At 36.8% G+C, this 15,709-nt stretch overlaps 1 protein-coding gene across 4 annotated transcripts in view; it reads right to left on the bottom strand.

Annotated features, from left to right (window-relative positions):
• Positions 1–15,709, bottom strand: part of EML5 (EMAP like 5) — a 185,202-nt gene that overhangs the window by 34,489 nt on the left and 135,004 nt on the right. For 2 of the 4 annotated variants that reach the window (XM_055288481.2, XM_055288482.2), the window contains exon 27: positions 12,548–12,674. In XM_055288481.2, the coding sequence (XP_055144456.1) occupies positions 12,548–12,674 (127 nt within the window). Of the gene's footprint in view, positions 1–356; positions 366–3,331; positions 3,347–12,547; positions 12,675–15,709 lie in introns of all 4 variants that reach the window. The other 2 variants (XM_055288479.2, XM_055288480.2) reach the window with 2 other exon arrangements.

Below are 15,709 nucleotides of genomic sequence, written 5' to 3'. Positions count from 1 at the left end.
TAATCCTATGTAGCAATTAACCACATTTTAATTTTTATAAAGATCATTTAAGCATATTTTAATTTTTATAAAGATCATTTATATAAGGTATATCATTGCTTAAAATAAAATTATACAACTTATAAAATTATACAAGTTGAATGGATAAGTTTTAGTAAAGCAGTTACTTATACAAAGTAAGTCCAATAATTAAGATGCTATTCATTTCAGTGATACCAATTCCAAAGGAAAAAAATGTGCAAAACTATGAAGAGAGGCAAAGAACACCAAGTAACATAGTATCCCATTAATGCTAAATATGAAAGATGACAAAAATACAAAGTTAGGCTTTGTAAACACAGCAAAGAGAGGATTACCTGGAACCTCTTTTCAGCAGCAGATAAAGAGGGAAAAAGATGACAACATAAATTTGAATTGAAAAGACTAGTGAAATACCTCCTGTAATACAATATTTTAGCAAGTTTAATGCAGACAACTATATTGCATAATATTAAAGGCCTGTTGTTTTTAGTTTATAATCCCAGCACTTTGGGAGGCCGAGGCAGGAGGATCACGAGGTCAGGAGTTCGAGACCAGCCTGGCCAACATGATGAACTCCCGTCTCTACTAAAAATACAAAAAACATTAGCCAGGTATGGTGGCATGCACCTGTAATCCCATCTACTCAGGAGGCTGAGGCAGGAGAACTGCTTGAACCCAGGAAACGGAGGTTGCAGTGAGCCAAGACTGCGCCACTGCACTGCAGCCTGGGCAACAGAGCACGACTCTGTCTCAAAAAAAAGAAAGAAAAAAGAATAAAGAAAAGGCGTAAGGCTGGGCACAGTGGCTCACACCTGTAATCCTAGCACTTTGAGAAGCCGAAGCAAGAGGATTGCTTGAGCCTGGGAGTTTGAGACCAGCCTGGGCAACACTGTGAGACCCCATCTCTATAAAAAACACAACAATTAGCCAGGCCTAGTAGCATGCACCTATAGTCCCAGCTACATGGGAGGCTGATGTGGGAGAATCACTTGACCTGGAAGGTAAAGTCTGCAGTGAGCTGTGATCACATCACTGCACTCAGCCTAGGCAACAGAGTGAGACCGACCGTCTCAAAAAAAAAAAAAAAAAAAAAAAAAAAAAAAAAAAAAAGGTTACTCCATTAATAACAGGGAATTACAAGAAAGGTGAAAAAAGAAAAAAACAAATAAATGAGAATTCAATATATTTCATGTTGTGAACTTTAAAGCTTGCCATTCTTATTTTTCTGCAATGTAATCTGAATTTTAAACAAAACATTTAGGCTTATTTTTGTTTTTAAGAATGGGCACTGGAACTAAAATGTTAATTTAAAAAGCTGGTAGCACTGGAGATACTTCAAAGGAAATTGTCTAAAGAGCCTAAGTTCCACCTGTTCTGACCTAAGAGGGTTCCCCAGTCAGTGAATCCAAGCAGGCAGAATTAGTCACTCGGGACTATGCTGAATTTAGAATTTTGCTAGTAAAAGAAGTAATCTTTAAAATGTTTTTTTCTCTCTTAATAGCATAATGATCAAAACAAAATTGGAAGGAATCACAAAAGTCATTTCACCCATTCTCCCACTGAGACCAGGAACCTTCTTTACATGTCTAGAACAATCATTGTACAGCATTGATGACAACTGGTCATCTAAACTCTGTATAAATACTGCTTGTGACAGGGAGGTCTCTTCTACATAAAAAGCCATTCATATCCAAGATAACAATGATATCTCCATTTAGTTTTCTTGTTTTGAAACAAGATTCCCAGAATAATAATTACTGTATTTTTTTGAGACAGGGTCTTGCTCTGTCACCCAGGCTAGAGTGCAGTGGTGTGATCATGGCTTACTTAAGCTTTGACCTCCCACGCTCCAGAGATCTTCCTGCCACAGAATCCCACGTAGCTGGGGCCACAGGTGCACACCACCACATCCTGCTAATTTTTAAAATTTTTTTTTGTAGAGACGGTGCCTCATCCGATTGGCTAGGCTGATCTTTAACTCCTGGCCTCAACCGATCCTCCAAACTTAACATCCCAAAGTGCTGGGATTACAGGCATAAACCACTGCACCCGGTCAATTAACTATTCTTTATATGAAGTGGCCTTCCAACCTTCCTTCCTCCTGTGCTTTCTTCTAGCCCATTATAAACTATCCAAGTCTCCTTTAAAATGCAGAGATCAGTACTGAGTAAGCTATTCTAGATGTGAGGCTAGATCCGGGTGCTTTATTTCTGTTAAAATAGTATAAGATTTTATGGCCCATTTTAGAGGTTGCTTCATACTCTGAACTCATATCTTTGTACACACCACTCTGCTTAAAACAGATGATGGATTCCTGCTGTAGATATAATATTAACAGGTGCCTATTATTTGAGTTTCTGCAAAATCTGGTCTCAAGTCTACTGTTTTCATCCTTATCTCCCAGCATTTTCCTAGTGATACCTTCCCCCTACCACCCCCCGCCCCCAAAACAGGGTCTTGCTGTGTTGCCCAAGCTGGAGTGCAGTGGTGCAATCACAGTTCACTGCAGCCTGAAACTCCCAGGCTCAAGAGACCCTTTCACCTCAGCCTCCTGAGCAGCTGGGACGACAGGGCTGCCACCACACCCAGCTAATTTATTTTTACTTTTATTTTTTGTAGAGACAGGGTCTCATTATGTTGTCTAGGCTGGTCTTGAACTTCCAGGCTCTAGCAATCCTCCCACTTTGGCCTTCCAAAGTGCTGAGATTACAGGCCTGAACCACAAGTACAGGCCTGAGCCACCGTGCCCAGCCGTGATACCTTTTTTAACTTATAAAACAGACTAGCCATTTCCACACTGTCTTGTTTCAGAAACTCTTTCAAGACATTTTCACATCACCAAAGGTAGATATAGAAGTACCCCAAAGAGTCTTTACCTACATGTCATTTTATTAAACATACAAATACCATAGTTACCCTCTTTTCATCTTTTTAAATGAATGAATAGATTAAACATGCATTAAATCATGTTAACAGGTTTAAAAATTGAATAGTCTTTCACTTAAATATATGTGTGGTTAGGTTTGTTTTTACGAGCGTCTGAAACGTAAAGAAAACCCAAACTATTCATTTGCATTGTAGTAGTTTGTACAGTCATATGTAAAACAATTTATCATAATGAAGATCCTTATAACAACCATATATGCTATCTAAAAATGCAACTCTTTTATAGAACTTGTCCTACTTCATTTTATAATGCTTTGTTGACAAATGTAGTTAAATGTTTTATAGGGAAAAAAATACCTTAAAATACTATAAAGAATAAAGGGTAAATTTTTGAATAAAATATTTTCTTTTATAAAACACTTACCTTACTACTCCCTGCCTTCAAAAGGAGCAAGGGGGAAAAAAGTAGGAAAACATATAAAAATTGATGATGAATAGAATACAGCATTTTAGCAAACAGAAGAAAGGCAACATGTCAACAGAATTTTAAGGAAATACAAAAATGTCTAACTTATGTCACATTGATTTAAATATTTTTATTGACAAATTTAGAAATTTGACAAAAATTAACTACTTTAAATACATAATATTTTTTACAAAAACATTTACTGGCCGGGCAAGGTGGCTCATGCCTGTAATCCCAGCACTTCGGGAGGCTGAGGTGGGTGAATCACTTGAGATCAGGAGTTCGAGACCAGCCTAGCCAACATGGTGAAACCCCATCTCTACTAAAAATAACAAAAAATAGCTGGGTGTGGTGTGCGTGCCTGTAATCCCAGTTACTCAGGAGGCTGAGGCAGGAGAATTATTTGAACCCAGGAGGCGGAGGTTGTAGTGAGCCAAGATCGTGCCACTGCACTCCAGCCTGGGCAACACAGCAAGACTCTGTCTCAAAAGAACAAAACAAAACAAAAAAACAAACACATTTATTAAAAAAGAAAAACGTAAAATTATCACTTAGGAAAAAAATCCACAACAGTATCAACCAAATAGAATGGTTATTGTCATCAGAAGCATTTTTCCTTTTAAGTGGATATTTGATAAGTATTTAATTTTTAATTTTTTTTCATTTATGTATTTTCCCAGAGACAGGATCCCACTCTGCTGCCATAGCTGGAGTGCAAGGGTGCGATCATAGCTCACTGCAGCCTCCAGCTCCTGGGCTGAAGCAATCCTCCTGCTCAGCCTCCTGAGTAGGAACCTCCTGGTACAGGCATGTACTACCATTCTTGGCTAATTTTTCTATTTTTTGTAGAAATGGGGTCTTGCTGTGTTACCCAGGCTGGTGCTAAACACCTGGTCTCAAGCAGTCCTCCCACTTCAGCCTCCCAAAGCACTGAGATTGCAGGCATGAGGCACAGCACCTGGCCTGTTTTGCATATAAAGTGTTTTATTTCATATTTATGATATAATATACGTTACTTAAAAAACAATTATTTAAATAAACCATGAACCATATTATCTCCTCACAAATATTCTAAGTTGGTAAAAGAGATATGAACCTCTTCATTTTTAATCTCCTTTGATTTTTTTTCATTTTGTGAAAATGAAGTCACATTAATGACTTCTGCCTTGTCATTTTCTTTTTTTTTTTTTTTTTAAGGCAAAGAGTAGAGCTTGGACTCTGTCATGGGGGCCAACAGACCCCCTCTCTCCCTCCCCACACCTTGTCATTTTCAAAATATTTAGCAGGGTTGAAATTGTAAAGTAAATTGAGAACAAAATGCAAAGCAATTTGAAAAATTATTTTGAAAAAGCTGCAGAATATACAAGCTAACATCAAAGATTTCAGTTATGACAGTGTTAATCATTCTTCATGAGTAGTAAAATATTTCCATCTGTCAGAACATGCCTCACTTCAGCAATGGGTAGAAATTTACATTTAGGTGTTTTACCATGAATGAAGCAGACTACAGATTAAAATTAGGTCACATTTTCTGACACACCAAATTTATCTGATAAATAATTTTTTTAAAAAATCAATATAACAAATGAAAGAAATTTATGGGAATGTCTAGAGCCCCTTCTTCCCCATAGAACACTTTTCACTTTTCATTATTTAGGAGACATAATTTTCTTTAAGTCATATTAAACACTATACTTCAAATATTCTAATTAGAATATTTAAATAACATTACATTTTCATATTTATCTGTATTTACCTAATAAATACATATGTAGTGTTTATTGCTTTGTGAATATTTAATTTCAGAAATAATGTTTAAGTATTTACCAGGTATCTCCTCAGTTAACTTTTATTTCATTCCAAGGGATAAGGTGTCATTAGTGAAGACCTACTATCTAAATTCTTGATTTACATTATTTCATTTAAAACTTGAAATACATGATAAGTTAGGGATTATAATGTTCATTTTGCCACTGAGGAAACTGAGGTTCAGAAAGAACGAATAATTTTTCAAACTCACACAACTGGTAATGGTAAAAATGAGTATTTTACCCATTTGACTCCAGAATTCATGTCCTTTGCACTATATGATGCTGCATTCTAGCAAGTTACTCGAAACATGGAATTCTGTACAAGTACTTAGATTATGGTATACTGTGCTTTCTTAAAAAATACCCCTAATTTAATACGTTGCCTCTTTATACATAATGAAAAACTGGATGATCACTCTCCATCCCCTTTCCTTAGGTGACCTCCCATTGCTATGATCTGAGGTACATGAGGTATACCATCAGCAAATGACACCTGGAAAAGGAGCTGAGGAGGCACTGTGTCCTTAACACTCCATCTACAGCCTCCCTGGCAAGGCTGGGGTCAGTCAATTTACAAAATCTCTCAGTTCTCCCCCTCCCCATTACTGTGTTTTTCACCCTAACTTCATCCCTTTCCCCGAATATAAAACCCATAGGTGCAAACTCAAATCCCTCTGACAAAGCTTTCCTGTAATGTCATTTCTATTTCTCTGAGTTCCAAAACTCTTCAGCACTATTCTAAATGGCCACAAATTCGCTTGAATTTTCTACAAATCCTGTTCAACTGTGAATGAATTCCCTTTTATTTTTAATTTCTCCCTCAAATTGTCCACTAACGTCTCATAATAAAGTTTTCCTCACCACAACCTTGTTCTCACCTCCCACTGCTGTTCCCATCTCCCACTCCCTCTGTTCCTTCTTACTGTTTCTGGATCTTTTCCTTTTTTGTTCTTTAAACCTCTTTGCTTCTGAAGTCCATGCCATTCAATGCTCCATATCCCTTTTTATTGTTTACCACCTTTGATTTTGAAAACACTAGTTTCACAATTTATTTCTTAATCTGTCATCTAGCTCAGAGTCTTTATTAAAAAGTGATCTCTAAATTACTTTGGGCAGTATGGCCATTTTCACGATATTGATTTTTCCTATCCATGAGCATGGAATGTTTTTCCATTTGTTTATGTCCTCTCTTATTTCCTTGAGCAGTGGTTTGTAGCTCTCTTTGAAGAAGAGGTCCTTCACATCCCTTGTAGGTTGTATTCCTAGGTATTTAATTCTCTGTGTAGCAGTTGTGAATGGGAGTTCACTCATGATTTGGCTGTTTGTCTATTATTGGTGTATAGGAATGCTTGTGATTTTTGCACATTTATTTTGTATCCTGAGACTTTGCTGAAGTTGCTTATCAGCTTAAGGAGATTTTGGGCTGAGACAATGGAGTTTTCTAAATATACAATCATGTCATCTGCAAACAGAGACAATTTGACTTCCTCTTTTCCTATTTGAATACCATTTATTTCTTTCTCTTGCCTAATTGCCCTGGCCAGAACTTCCAACAATATGTTGAATCAAAGTAGTGAGAGAGGGCATCCTTGTCTTGTGCCAGTTTTCAAAGGGAATGCTTCCAGTTTTTGTCCATTCAGTATGATATTGGCTGTGGGTTTGTCATAAATAGCTCTTATTATTTTGAGATATGTTCCATCAATACTTAGTTTATTGAGAGTTTTTAGCATGAAGCGGTGCTGAATTTTATCGAAGGCCTTTTCTGCATCTATTGAGATAATCATGTGGTTTTTGTCATTGGTTCTGCTTATGTGATTGATTACATTTACTGATTTTGGTATGTTGAATGAGCTTTGCATCCCAGGGATGAAGACGACTTGATTGTAGTGGACAAGCTTTTTGATGTGCTGCTGGATTTGGTTTGCCAGTATTTTATTGAGGACTTTCGCATCGATGTTTATCAGGCATATTGGCTTGAAATTTTCTTTTTTTGTTGTGTCTCTGCCAGGTTTTGGTATCAAGATGATGTGGACCTCATAAAATGAGTTAGGGAGGAGTCTCTCTTTTTCTATTGTTTGGAATAGTTTCATAAGGAATGGTACCAGCTCCTCTTTGTACTTCTGGTAGAATTTGGACGTGAATCCATCTGGGCTTTTTTTGGTTGGTAGGCTATTAATTACTGCCTCAATTCCAGACTTTGTTATTGGTCTATTCAGGGATTCCACTTCTTCTGGTTTAGTCTTGGGAGGGTGTATGTGTCCAGGAATTTATCCACTTCTAGATTTTCTAGTTTATTTGCGTAGAGGTCTTTATAGTATTCTCTGATGGTAGTTTGTATTTCTGTGCAATCAGTGGTGATATCCTCTTTAACATTTTTTATTGTGTCTTTTTGATTTTTCTCTCTTTTCTTCTTTATTAGTCTGGCTAGCAGTCTATCTATTTTGTTAATATTTTCAAAAAACCAGCTCCCGGATTCATTGATTTTTTGAAGGGTTTTTTGTGTCTCTCTCTCCTTCAGTTGTGCTCTGATCTTAGTTATTTCTTGTCTTCTACTAGCGTTTGAATTTGTTTGCTCTTGCTTCTCTAGTTCTTTTAATTGTGATGTTAGGGTGTTGATTTTAGATCTTTCCCACTTTCTCCTGTGGGCATTTAGTGCTATACATTTCCCTCTAAAGACTGCTTTAGCTGTGTTCCGGAGATTCTGGTATGCTGTATCTTTGTTCTCACTGGTTTCAAAGAACTTATTTATTTCTGCCTTAATTTTGTTATTTACCAAGTAGTCATTCAGGAGCAGGTTGTTCAGTTTCCATGTAGTTGTGTGGTTCAGAGTGAGTTTCTCCATCCTAAGTTCCAATTCGATTGCACTATAGTTTGAGAGACTGTTATTATTTCTGTTCTTTTGCATTTGCTGAGGAGTGTTTTACTTCCAATTATGTGGTCAAATTTAGAATAAGTGTGATGTGGTGCTGAGAAGAATGTATATTCTGTTGATTTGGGGTGGACAGTTCTGTAGATGTCTATTAGGTCTGCTTGTCCAGAGCCGAGTTCAACTCCTAATTATCCTTGTTAATTTTCTGTCTCGTTGATCTAATATTGACAGTGGGGTGTTAAAGTCTCCCACTATTATTGTGTGGGAGTCTAAGTCTCTTTGTAGGTCTCTAAGAACTTGGTTTATGAATCTGGGTGCTCCTGTATTGGGTGCATATATATTTAGGAAAGTTAGGTCTTCTTATTTCAAAATCTCTGAATGCCTTTCTCTTTGTTTTCAGGTGCACAATAGCACATCTTATACACTTGCACGTTGTCAGTAAGTAAACGGAAATTGTGAAACTCTGGGTAAAATGTGGTCTGGTCCAGCTCCTGCTCTTTGTGATCACTTACTAGGAGTAAGTGCCTTGAAGAGACCCACAGAGAAGAATGTGCTACAAATAGCGAGATCATTCATCTAATGATCTTAGAGAAAAATAAGTACATCTGGACCATTGCAATGGATAACTTTTGTAGTCTTCCCAGCTCTGAAACTCTCAGTTCTGTTTAAATCTGCCTTATTACTATTATTATTTTGGATTAAGTCAGGTAATTGTAGATTGTGACAGGTTGGTTTCTTGTAAAATCTTGTAAAATCACATACATAGCATTTAATGTATCATAGTTATGTGGTTTTTTTTGCCATTTGGGGTGTAATCAGAAAACGTTACCCTCAGATGGACAAATTGAGGGAGTTCAATAAAGAGGCTGTTGTCACAGGTTTAAGGAAAAACAGCAAAGAATAGTGCAGTAACATCAGGGAGGTACCAGCCCTAGTCTGAACATGGCAAAGAGAAGGAGAAACTAATGGAATCTGGAAGAATACTTGTAAGAAGAAAGCTTCTCAATAAGAGCAGTAGACTTCAGTGAAGTAGCAGAGTAGAAAATATCTTTGACTCCTAAGAGTAGATGTAGGAATAATAAACAACCTGGCAGAGTAAATAAAGGGACAAGATCTCCAAACAGAAGCTATGGGTCATTTCTATCATGAAAAAACTGAAAATATTTCTAGCATGTTTATATAGCAGAACATCATAATAGGCTTGGTAAATTTTAACAATACTTAGCAACTAACTTAGGAATTGGGATGGATGCCTGACTACACAGGTCAGCCTAAGACAAGTAGTAAAAATTGGCCCTCATAACATGTCACTACCACAACATTTTAGTTCTATACTCACTTTCAACAAATTACCAAAATCACAATTAATTTACTTAAGTATGTTTTTCTAGAAAAATTCTACATCTTCTGTTTATACTTACTGAGAAAATATATTTAAAAATATAAAAAACCCACATTATTATATTGCAAGTTTTAATTTTAATTTTTAACCAGAACTTGCAGAGTTTTTATCTATTTACTCAGACTTATCTGCAGAACAGTTGTAAAGTGAATCAAATATATGTAGGGCAACTGCTCTTCAAAAAACACCAAGTGCTAATAGATCAACGCAGTAAAGTTGTTAATTCTTCATAAATTTAGACAATGTATCTATTGATGGAAATTCTGCAATATCCATCCAACTTCCCTAAATTGTTCTCTAATCTGTTCTTTTTATATTCAACAATAAATCAAACAATAATAATAAAAAAAAAAAAAAAAAAAAAAAAAAAAAAAAAAGAAAGTTAGGTCTTCTTGTTGCATTGATCCCTTTACCATTATGTAATGCCCTTCTTTGTCTTTTTTGATCTTTGTTGGTTTAAAGTAGATTCAATGCTATCCCCATCAAGCTATCAATGACTTTCTTCACAGAATTAGAACAAACTACTGTAAATTTCATATGAAACTAAAAAAAGAGCCCATATAGCCAAGACAATCCTAAGTAAAAAGAACAAAGCTGGAGGCATTATGCTACCTGACTTCAAACTATACTACAATGCTACAGTAACCAAAACAGCATGGTACTGGTACCAAAACAGATATATAGACCAATGGAACAGAACAGAGGCCTCAGAAATAACGCCACATATCTACAACCATCTGATCTTTGACAAACCTGGCAAAAACAAGCAATGAGAAAGGATTCCCTCTTTAATAAATGGTGTTGGGGGAACTAGCTAGCCATATGTAGAAAACCAAAACTGGACCCCTTCCTTACACCTTATACAAAAATTAACTCAAGGTGAATTAAAGACTTAAACGTAAGACCTAAAACCATAAAAACCCTACAAGAAAACCTAGGTAATACCATTCAGGACATAGGCATGGGCAAACACTTCATGATTAAACACTGAAAGCAATTGCAACAAAAGCAAAAATTGACAAATGGGATCTAATTAAACTAACGAGCTTCTGCACAGCAACAGAAAACATCATCAGAGCGAATAGGCAACCTACAGAATGGGAGAAAATTTTTGCAATCTATCCATCTGACAAAGGGCTAATATCCAGAATCTACAAAGAACTTGAAAAAATTTACAAGAAAGAAACAAACAACCCCATCAAAAAGCTAAGGATATGAACAGACACTTCTCAAAAGAAGACATTTATGCGGCCAACAAACGTGAAAAAAAGCTCATCGTCACTGGTCATTACAGAAATGCAAATCAAAACCACAATGAGATACCATCTCACATCAGTTAGAATGGTGATCATTAAAAAGTCAGGAAACAACAGATGCTGGAGAAGATGTGGAGAAACAGCAACACTTTTACACTGTTGGTGGGAGTGTAAATTAGTTGAACCATTGTGGAAGACAGTGTGGCGATTCCTCAAGGATCTAGAACTAGAAATACCATTTGACCCAGGAATCCCATTACTGGGTATATAACCAAAGGATTATAAATCATTCTACTATAAAGACACATGCACATGTATGTTTATTACAGCATTATTCACAATAGCAAAGACTTGGAACCAACTCAAATGCCCATCAATAATAGACTGGATAAAGAAAATGTGGCACATAAACACCATGGAATACTATGCAGCCATAAAAAAGGATGAGTTCATGTCCTTTGCAGGGACATGGATGAAGCTGGAAACCATCATTCTCAGCAAACTAACACAGGAACAGAAAACCAAACACCGCATGTTCTCACTCATATGTGGGAGTTGAACAATGAGAACATATGGACACAGGGAGGGGAATATCACACACTGGAGCCTGTCAGGGAGTGGGGAGCTAGGGGAGGGATAGCATTAGAAGAAATATCTAATGTAGATGATGGGCTGATGGATGCAGCAAACCACGATGGCACGTGTATACCTATGTAACAAACCTGCATGTTCTGCACATGTATCCCAGAACTTAAAGTATAATAAAAAAAAGTGATCTCTCCTCATAAAATGGCCTTGCATATGTCCTTACTTTTTTATTTGCTAATTCTAGACTAAGACCAATAATTCCCATTAAAGACAACCTGCCTGTTGGGAAAATTTTTGAAATGAGGATTGTCTATGCCTGAATAAAGGCACATGGATAGGCAGGCCTTTTCAAAATTAAATCACAATACTGCTCACATACTTCTTAAAAAGTACTTGGTATTGGATTCAATTTTTATTATCTCTTCCAACCTCATCACACACATTTATAAAAGTTAGCAAATAAGATGAATTATATCAACCTTATAAATATGTATAAATCCCTAAACCACTAGTGTTAACACATAGTGTTACCACCAATAGGGTTTTGTTTTTGTTTTTTTGTGGGTTTTTTTTTGAGACAGGGCCTCATTCTGACACTCAGTGTCAGATTGGCAGTGGCGCCAATCATAACTCACTGCAATCTCAACTTCCTGGGCTCAAGCAATGCTCCTGCCTCAGCCTTTGAAGTAGCTGGGGCTACAAACACACATCACTAAACCTGGATTATTTTTATATTTCCATAGAGAAAAGGTCTTACTACATCACCCAGGCTGATACCAAAAGGTATTTAAAGACAGACATACTTTCTAAGAGGTGCTGTGAATTGTCTAAAGCAAGAATATCACTGTTACTTAGTTTGTGTAAAAAAGCCACTTAAACAACAAATTCCTTTTTTTTTTTTTTTTTTTTTTTTTTTGAGACGGAGTCTCGCTCTGTCGCCCAGGCTGGAGTGCAGTGGCGCAATCTCGGCTCACTGTAAGCTCCGCCTCCCGGGTTCACGCCATTCTCCTGCCTCAGCCTCTCTGAGTAGCTGGGACTACAGGCGCCCGCCACCATGCCCGGCTAATTTTTTGTATTTTTAGTAGAGACGGGGTTTCACTGTGGTCTCGATCTCCTGACCTCGTGATCCGCCCGCCTCGGCCTCCCAAAGTGCTGGGATTACAAGCGTGAGCCACCGCGCCCGGCCAATAAATTCCATTTTTAATGACAATATCTTTTCCTTCATCTAATACTACACTAAATTATTACCTTTCATCAACTGAGGGTTCTTTTTGTTGTAAATGAGGCTTGATTCCAAACATTGGGCGAATATTTGTTGATAAGGCTCTGATGGTGTAACTGATTTCATTCTCTCTTGTAACATCACTGTCATAGCCTACAATCAAAATATATGAGTTATTCTTTAAGCAATAATCGAGATCAATTATGATCTTATAAATTGGATACAAAGATGTTCAACAATATGAAATAAATTAAGTTGTTATAAGCAAATTATGAATATGCAACCAGAAAAAACAATGTAGAAGAATATTTAATTATATGTAATGATGTTTTCAAAGTATTACTAAGTAATAATAGCAGGTTAAAAAATAAGTTCAATATGACCATACTTTTCTTAAAAAAATATTAGCTACATACATCTTACAATATATCCCAAATATTAAAAGAGGTGTTACCTCTGTGTGGTCAAATTATGGAGGCTGTGTTTAATTTTTATGGTAAAACACATTTTCTATAATGAGTTGATATTACTAGTATATTAGAAGAAAACCAAAATTATTTTAAAATATGAGGTTTAATAATATAAAATTTACCTTAACAGTACTTATTTAAAATTTAGATATTTTTCATTTGTAGATACATAATATCGAAATCATAAATTCATGGCAACCTGTTGTTCTTGAGTCACAAAATGGATTTTGATGTTAAACAGACTAAAAACAGTAACACTACAATTATTCAAACATTATTATTACTTGCTTTAACTTCTACAGCTTAAATAAGTTGTGCTACATCAAAAAGCTTATCCACCATGATCAAGTGGGCTTCATCCCTGGGATGCAAGGCTGGTTCAACATACGCAAATCAATAAATGTAATCCAGCATATAAACAGAACCAAAGACAAAAACCACATGATTATCTCAATAGATGCAGAAAAGGCCTTTGACAAAATTCAACAACCCTTCATGCTAAAAACTCTCAATAAATTAGGTATTGATGGGACGTATCTCAAAATAATAAGAGCTATCTATGACAAACCCACAGCCAATATCATACTGAATGGGGAAAAACTGGAAGCATTCCCTCTGAAAACTGGCACAAGACAGGGATGCCCTCTCTCACCACTCCTATTCAACATAGTGCTGGAAGTTCTGGCCAGAGCAATCAGGCAGGAGAAGGAAATAAAGGGTATTCAATTAGGAAAAGAGGAAGTCAAATTGTCCCTGTTTGCAGATGACATGATTGTATATCTAGGAAACCCCATTGTCTCAGCCCAAAATCTCCTTAAGCTGATTAGCAACTTCAGCAAAGTCTCAGGATACAAAATTTATGTACAAAAATCACAAGCATTCTTGTACACCAATCACAGACAAACAGAGAGCCAAATCATGAGTGAACTCCCATTCACAATTGCTTCAAAGAGAATAAAATACCTAGGAATCCAACTTACAAGGGATGTGAAGGACCTCTTCAAGGCGAACTACAAACCATTGCTCAATGAAATAAAAGAGCATACAAACAAATGGAAGAACATTCCATGCTCATGGGTTGGAAGAATCAATATCGTGAAAATGGCCATACTGCCCAAGGTAATTTATAGATTCAATGCCATCCCCATCAAGCTACCAATGACTTTCTTCACAGAATTGGAAAAAACTACTTTAAAGTTCATATGGAACCAAAAAAGAGCCCGCATCGCCAAGTCAATCCTAAGCCAAAAGAACAAAGCTGGAGGCATCACGCTACCTGACTTTAAACTATACTACAAGGCTACAGTAACCAAAACAGCATGGCACTGGTACCACAACAGAGACATAGATCAATGGAACAGAACAGAGCCCTCAGAAATGATGCCGCATATCTACAACTATCTGATCTTTGACAAACCTGACAAAAACAAGAAATGGGGAAAGGATTCCCTATTTAATAAATTGTGCTGGGAAAACTGGCTAGCCATATGTAGAAAGCTGCAACTGGATCCCTTCCTTACACCTTATACAAAAATTAATTCAAGATGGATTAAAGACTTATATGTTAGACCTAAAACCATTAAAATCCTACAAGAAAACCTAGGCAATACCATTCAGGACATAGGCGTGGGCAAGGACTTCATGTCTAAAACACCAAAAGCAATGGCAACAAAAGCCAAAATCGACAAATGGGATCTCATTAAACTAAAGAGCTTCTGTACAGCAAAAGAAACTATCATCAGAGTGAACAGGCAACCTACAGAATGGGAGAAAATTTTTGCAACCTACTCATCTGACAAAGGGCTAATATCCAGAATCTACAATGAACTCAAACAAATTTACAAGAGAAAAACAAACAACCCCATCAAAAAGTGGGCAGAGGACATGAACAGACACTTCTCAAAAGAAGATATTTATGCAGCCAAAAAACACATGAAGAAATGCTCATCATCACTGGCCATCAGAGAAATGCAAATCAAAACCACAGTGAGATACCATCTAACACCAGTTAGAATGGCCATCATTAAAAAATCAGGAAACAACAGGTGCTGGAGAGGATGTGGAGAAATAGGAACACTTTTACACCGTTGGTGGGACTGTAAACTAGTTCAACCATTGTGGAAGTCAGTGTGGCGATTCCTCAGGGATCTAGAACTAGAAATACCATTTGACCCAGCCATCCCATTACTGGGTATATACCCAAAGGACTAGAAATCATGCTGCTATAAAGACACATGCACACGTATGTTTATTGCGGCACTATTCACAATAGCAGAGAGTTGGAATCAACCCAAATGTCCAACAACGATAGACTGGATTAAGAAAATGTGGCACATATACACCATGGAATACTATGCAGCCATAAAAAATGATGAGTTCGTGTCCTTTGTAGGGACATGGATGAAACTGGAAACCATCATTCTCAGTAAGCTATCGCAAGGACAAAAAACCAAACACCGCATGTTCTCACTCATAGGTGGGAATTGAACAATGAGAACTCACGGACACAGGAAGGGGATCATCACACTCCGGCGACTGTTGTGGGGTGGGGGGAGGGGGGAGGGACAGCATTAGGAGATACACCTAATGCTAAATGACGAGTTAATGGGTGCAGGAAATCAACATGGCACATGGATACATCTGTAACAAACCTGCACATTGTGCACATGTACCCTAAAACCCTAAAGTATAATAAAAAAATAAAAATTAAAAAAAATA

This window comes from Symphalangus syndactylus, chromosome 8 (genome assembly GCF_028878055.3).
Source record: "Symphalangus syndactylus isolate Jambi chromosome 8, NHGRI_mSymSyn1-v2.1_pri, whole genome shotgun sequence".
NCBI lineage: Eukaryota > Metazoa > Chordata > Mammalia > Primates > Hylobatidae > Symphalangus > Symphalangus syndactylus.
Note: the sequence above shows the minus strand (reverse complement) of the source record. Positions and strands in the feature narration are given on the sequence as shown.